This window comes from Vicia villosa, linkage group LG3, assembly GCF_029867415.1.
Source record: "Vicia villosa cultivar HV-30 ecotype Madison, WI linkage group LG3, Vvil1.0, whole genome shotgun sequence".
Classification (NCBI taxonomy): domain Eukaryota; kingdom Viridiplantae; phylum Streptophyta; class Magnoliopsida; order Fabales; family Fabaceae; genus Vicia; species Vicia villosa.
The window spans coordinates 86,456,907-86,462,490 of record NC_081182.1 but is presented as its reverse complement, the minus strand read 5'-3'; the positions used below and the strand labels follow the sequence as shown (position 1 = coordinate 86,462,490).

General features: G+C 33.7%; 1 protein-coding gene across 1 annotated transcript; it reads left to right on the top strand.

Moving 5' to 3' along the window:
- The first annotated feature begins 1,196 nt into the window (after positions 1–1,196).
- Positions 1,197–3,444, top strand: LOC131662122 (exocyst complex component EXO70B1-like). The gene has a single exon (XM_058931818.1). The coding sequence runs from the start codon at positions 1,395–1,397 to the stop codon at positions 3,288–3,290; it is 1,896 nt and encodes a 631-aa protein (XP_058787801.1). The 5' UTR covers positions 1,197–1,394; the 3' UTR covers positions 3,291–3,444.
- Positions 3,445–5,584: the final 2,140 nt, after the last annotated feature.

The window sequence follows — 5,584 nt, the reverse complement described above, 5'->3', positions numbered from 1 at the left end:
GCATAATCCACTTAGTTTTTGTATTTTATTGATATATATATATATATATATATATATATATATATATATATATATATATATATATATATATATATATATATATATATATATATATATATATATATATATATATATATATATATATATATATATATATATATATATATATATATATGAGGAGGGATCAAATTACACCCGAAGAGTTACACCACGAGTTACACTCGTTCAATAACTACATCTCAAATTAATATTTTTTAAATTCAACCGTTGGATTGAAACATAATATCATATAGATCATACCTATAAAGTTTGAGCTTAATTTATAATGATTTACTATGTAATTGAATTACATCAAAATTAACGTTATATGAAAGCTCATTTTAACGTTAATCTTTGGATATCTTGATGATATAGTAAATCATTATAGATTAAGCTCAAATTTTATAGGTATGATCTATATGATATTATGTTTCAATCCAACGGTTGAATTTAAAAAATATTAATTCGAGATGTAGTTATTGAACGAGTATAACTCGTGGTGTAACTCTTCGGGTGTAATTTGATCCCTCCTCTATATATATATATATATATATATATATATATATATATATATATATATATATATATATATATATATATATATATATATATATATATTCATTTATAATGTATTTTTAGTTCTCTATTGTTCTTGTAATATAATTTTTCTTGTAATATAATTTCTTTTGTATGGTATAATATCATATATTATAACGTTGAATTACTTTCTTTTTTCCTTTTATTTTAGTACATTTTTATTTTATAGTGTAAACCGCGGTCCACCGAACCGATCTAACCGCATTAGTTTGTTTTGGTTTGGTTTGGATGACTTTTTAAAAATCAACCGAACCAAACCGAACCGCATGTATTTTTATCTCGCGGTTAAGATGACTTTTATGCTCAAAATCGAACCAAACCGCACCGCGAACACCCCTAATATTTATGCATTGCTCTAGATATGTATCGAATATTCCAAGATAACACAAATCTAATTAATTTAAATAATTTCTTTAAAAAAATGGAAAGTAAGCCCACGGTGAAGTAGTCAAGCCCGAAAACACGTAATAACGGTGTATTGAGCAAGAACCTTCCCTGACTCCGTGAATGACTCATAAAAATATTAAAAAAACAAGACTGATAAATAGACAAGACACAAAAAGCTGCTAAAATTAACGATACGACTCTCGAAAACCTCTTTCCACGTTCCCTTCACGTCCTTTCCCCACTCTCTCTCTCTACTTTATCCTCTTCCACCAGAAACCGCGTCTTTCCAAGGACATTTTCGTCATTCCATCTCCTTTCCTAAAACAACACACCACTACTTCTCCCTCACTTCCAAAATCCAACTCACCAAAATGTCTGAAAACGGTGAAGAGAAATTACTCGCTGTGGCGCGCCACATAGCAAAAACGCTAGGCCACAACAACAACAATATGGCCGATGATATTCTTCAAATATTCTCTAACTTCGACGGTAGATTCTCCAAAGAGAATCTATCGAACGAAGGTGTAGGGAATGATTCCCTACGCTGCGCTGCACTTGAACAAACTATTAACTCTCTCCACCGTCGGATTTCGAATCATCTCTCGTCGGAGGATTTTATCTGTTATAACTCCGCCACGTTTCTCGCCGCCGTTGACGAGCTTGTTTCTATTATCGAAGACTGGAGTCCTCTTTCCGATGATAAATCCGTCGGCGCGTGTCTTATCCGCGCCGATGATATACTCCAGCAAGCCATGTTTCGTGCGGAGGAAGAGTTTCGATCACTCATGGAACTCGGAGGCGAGTCGTTTGACCTGACTCGGAGTAAGGAGAAGTCAACTCTGTATGACTCGAACGAGGACGAGGATGATGAAGAAGAACTTGACGGTGAAGTTGACGGAGAGGATGACGTGATTCCGGTGGCGAAGGCGGTTGTTGATTACAACGTGGTGATTGACGCGCTTCCGCCTGCGACGGTGAACGGACTCAGGGAAATCGCGAAGCGTATGTTAGCGGCAGGGTTTGGGAAGGAGTGTTCGCACGTGTACGGAGTTTGCAGGAGGGAGTTCTTGGAAGAGAGTTTATCGAGGTTAGGGTTACAGAAATTGAGTATCTCAGAGGTTCATAAGATGCCATGGCAGGAGCTTGAAGACGAGATTGAACGATGGATTAAAGCCTCTAACGTTGCTCTTAAAATCCTCTTTCCGAGCGAGCGACGTCTCGGCGATCGTGTTTTCTCCGGTTTGTCGTCTTCGTCTGCAGTTGCTGATCTCTCCTTCATGGAGGTCTGTCGCGGATCAGCGATTCAGTTGCTGAATTTCGCAGATGCTGTAGCCATTGGTAGTCGCACGCCAGAGCGGTTGTTTAGAGTCCTCGACGTGTTTGAGACATTGCGTGATCTGATTCCTGAGTTTGAAGCATTGTTTTCTGATCAGTATTGCTCGTTTCTTGTTAACGAAGCTATCACGATTTGGAAGAGGTTAGGAGAAGCTATAAGAGGGATTTTCACCGAACTTGAGAATCTGATTAGCCGTGATCCTGTAAAGGCGGTTGTTCCCGGTGGTGGTCTTCATCCCATTACTCGTTACGTGATGAATTACCTTCGTGCCGTGTGTCGGTCACATCAAACCCTAGAACTTGTTTTCAAAGACAATGCACTGTCTTTGAATGACTACCCTAAGCATGATGATAGGTTACGACCAAATTCACCATTTTCTATTCAAATTTCATGGATTATGGACTTGTTGGAACGAAATTTAGATGCGAAGTCTAAACTTTACAAAGACCCTGCTTTGTGCTCTGTTTTTATGATGAATAATGGGAGGTACATTGTTCAGAAGACTAAAGACAGTGAACTGGGAACGCTTTTGGGTGATGATTGGATAAGAAAACACAGTACAAAAGTGCGGCAATGCCATATGAACTATCAAAGAAGCTCGTGGAACAAGTTGTTAGGTTTTTTGAAGGTGGAGACAATGACTGCAAAGCCCATGAAGGAGAAACTAAAGATGTTCAATCTTCATTTTGAAGAGATATGCCGGGTTCAATCTCAGTGGTTTGTCTTTGATGAGCAACTCAGGGAAGAATTAAGGATCTCGGTCGAAAAGCTCTTGTTGCCTGCATATGGAAGCTTTATTGGAAGGTTTCAAATTATTCCGGAGTTTGCTAAGAATGGTGATAAGTATATCAAGTTTGGAATGGAGGACATTGAAGCTCGGCTTAATAATTTGTTTCAGGGAAGCAGTGGATCAAATGGTGGCCGAAAGTGAAGGTAAAGGATTAAAGGGCTATAGATTATTGTGTGTATATGTATGAATGTATGAATTTGTAGTGTAATTAGGATACAAAGTTTTGGATGTGATTAATGTAGTCCACATTTGCTATTTATCTATCTATATATACCATTTTGTGTTTTTCTGTTCAGATTTTGATGGAATTTATACTCTGAAGTTAACACCATCAGAGTAGAAAAATATAAACAAACATTTTGTTGTAAATTTTAGGTTTCCATTGGTGATTTTCTTCAACTGTTCCATTGTAGTAGGTACTTTACAGTTCAAATGTTTAGAACAGTATTAAGAGTACCACCGTGCCCCAACGCGTGTGGTTCGGCCACAGTGCATGTGAGTGTTGTAAGCCTGAGAGTTCCGAGTTTGATTTCAACTCATTAAGAAGAAACAATATTGAGTAAGAGTTAAGAGTGAGTTTTCTTTATCACAAGTTTTAGTTTAGTATGTTTTTATGTTTCTCTTGTATTCTTTTTCGTTTTAAGGCCCAAGTTATGGCAGTGACAGAGACTAGTACCTCTTTTATGTAGTGGAAAAACAGATTCTGATGTTTTTGATCCATTCTATGATGGTTTAGCTAGAAAGATTCACAAGCCTTTTGAAGTAGTGGGCTAATGATGTGTAGGTTCAAATTGGAATTTAGAGGGTTTGTAGGGAATTTGGGATTGGTGAATGACTTAATGGTCATGTCGGGAAACTTAAGAGTTGCAGTTGCAGCCGTAGACTGAAACACTGAAACGGTGGAAGAATAATGGTAAGTTGCACAAAATCATAGTGACATCGTGATTTAGTTCAAGTTACAAAGCTACTGTTTGGGTCCATATTAAATGCATGGCAACCTTGAAGCTACATGTTATAGTTTTCACTGTGAAATGATTTTGAACGTGGTTCCAAGCATGCTAAAAGTTAAGCTTTTGTATATTAAGGTTGTTTTGTCAAACTCGCTATATCAAACAACATAGTCCTAGACTAATTGAGTCATGGGTTTGTTAATTCCATTAATCTTACTGTATTCTAAGATTGACAAACCAAACGTGCACAAAACTGCTCTTGTATTTCTTTATAAGTTTAGAGACATGTTTCTGTAAATAAAATTCCATATTATGATCCAATTCTATCTACTTGTAACTTCACCCTGATAATAGTTGATTTATATTTTATCAATTTATGCAAAATCAATGGAATTTGATGGCGTTGGAGAATTTTTTGTTTTTATTATCTTCTTGTTTGCTGGTATATTGACAGTCACAATAGCTAAAATTAACTGATCCTCTTGAATTTTGTATGGATTCTACCCTTCATTGTTTATCCAAATATGATACTGAAAAGTAGAGCCTATTGTTATACTAACCATGAATATATTTCATAGACTTGACATTTCATAGACGTGTTGGTTGGTAGAACATTTCCTCATTATTGTGAATTTTGAAAGCGTCAACCGTTTCATCCTTGTCAAGATCTCTTTTTAAATCACACATTTCGGAACCGCGCCCACGTACTAAAATGGTTTAACCGATTTAACAAGACGTCACAAATTTTAAGACGTCACAAATTTTAATTATAATTATTGATTATTATTTTTTCAATATCAAATTGTATATCCAAAATAATCCAATATTTATTAAAAAAATTAAAATCAAGATGAATCAATTGTATTAATCAAAATATATAATTATGTACCATTATAATTAAGATATAATAATAATATCAACCTATTAAATATTTAAATTAACACATTATTTTCATATAAAATTAATTAAAGAAAAAAGTTAATATAAATTAAAAATTATAATATTAATAGGAGGATATTTTTAAAATGATAATTTCATTAATTATAATGCATAATATTGTAGTCATTTAAAAAATGATTATTTTTATAATTTAAAAAAACTTGTGACAAAGAAATTATTATAAAATTAAAATTCTATTTATAACAATTTGCATTTAAGTTATTATTTATTAATAATAATTCACTTTAATTATATTATAACTATATTATAAAAAATATATATTTTTAAAATAAAATTAATTTTTTTTGGAATATTAGTTAATTCCGATAGGTATTTTATTAATCAATATCCTAAATTTCTTTGGATATTAGAATATACGAATGATATTTTGAGATTTTCTTTAAGTGTTTTTCTTTCAAATTATTCTACTATCTATTCTATAAAGGTAATGCTCGCCATCAAACAATGGGCTAAGTTGTCTAGTCAAGTTGGCGGAAGCCCTTTATATTCCTTAGAAAGGTAACATGAAACACATCATATATTCTA

Coding starts and splice junctions, on each gene's coding strand:
- LOC131662122 (XM_058931818.1), top strand. CDS start 1,395: ATGTCTGAAAACGGTGAAGAGAAATTACTCGCTGTGGCGCGCCACATA.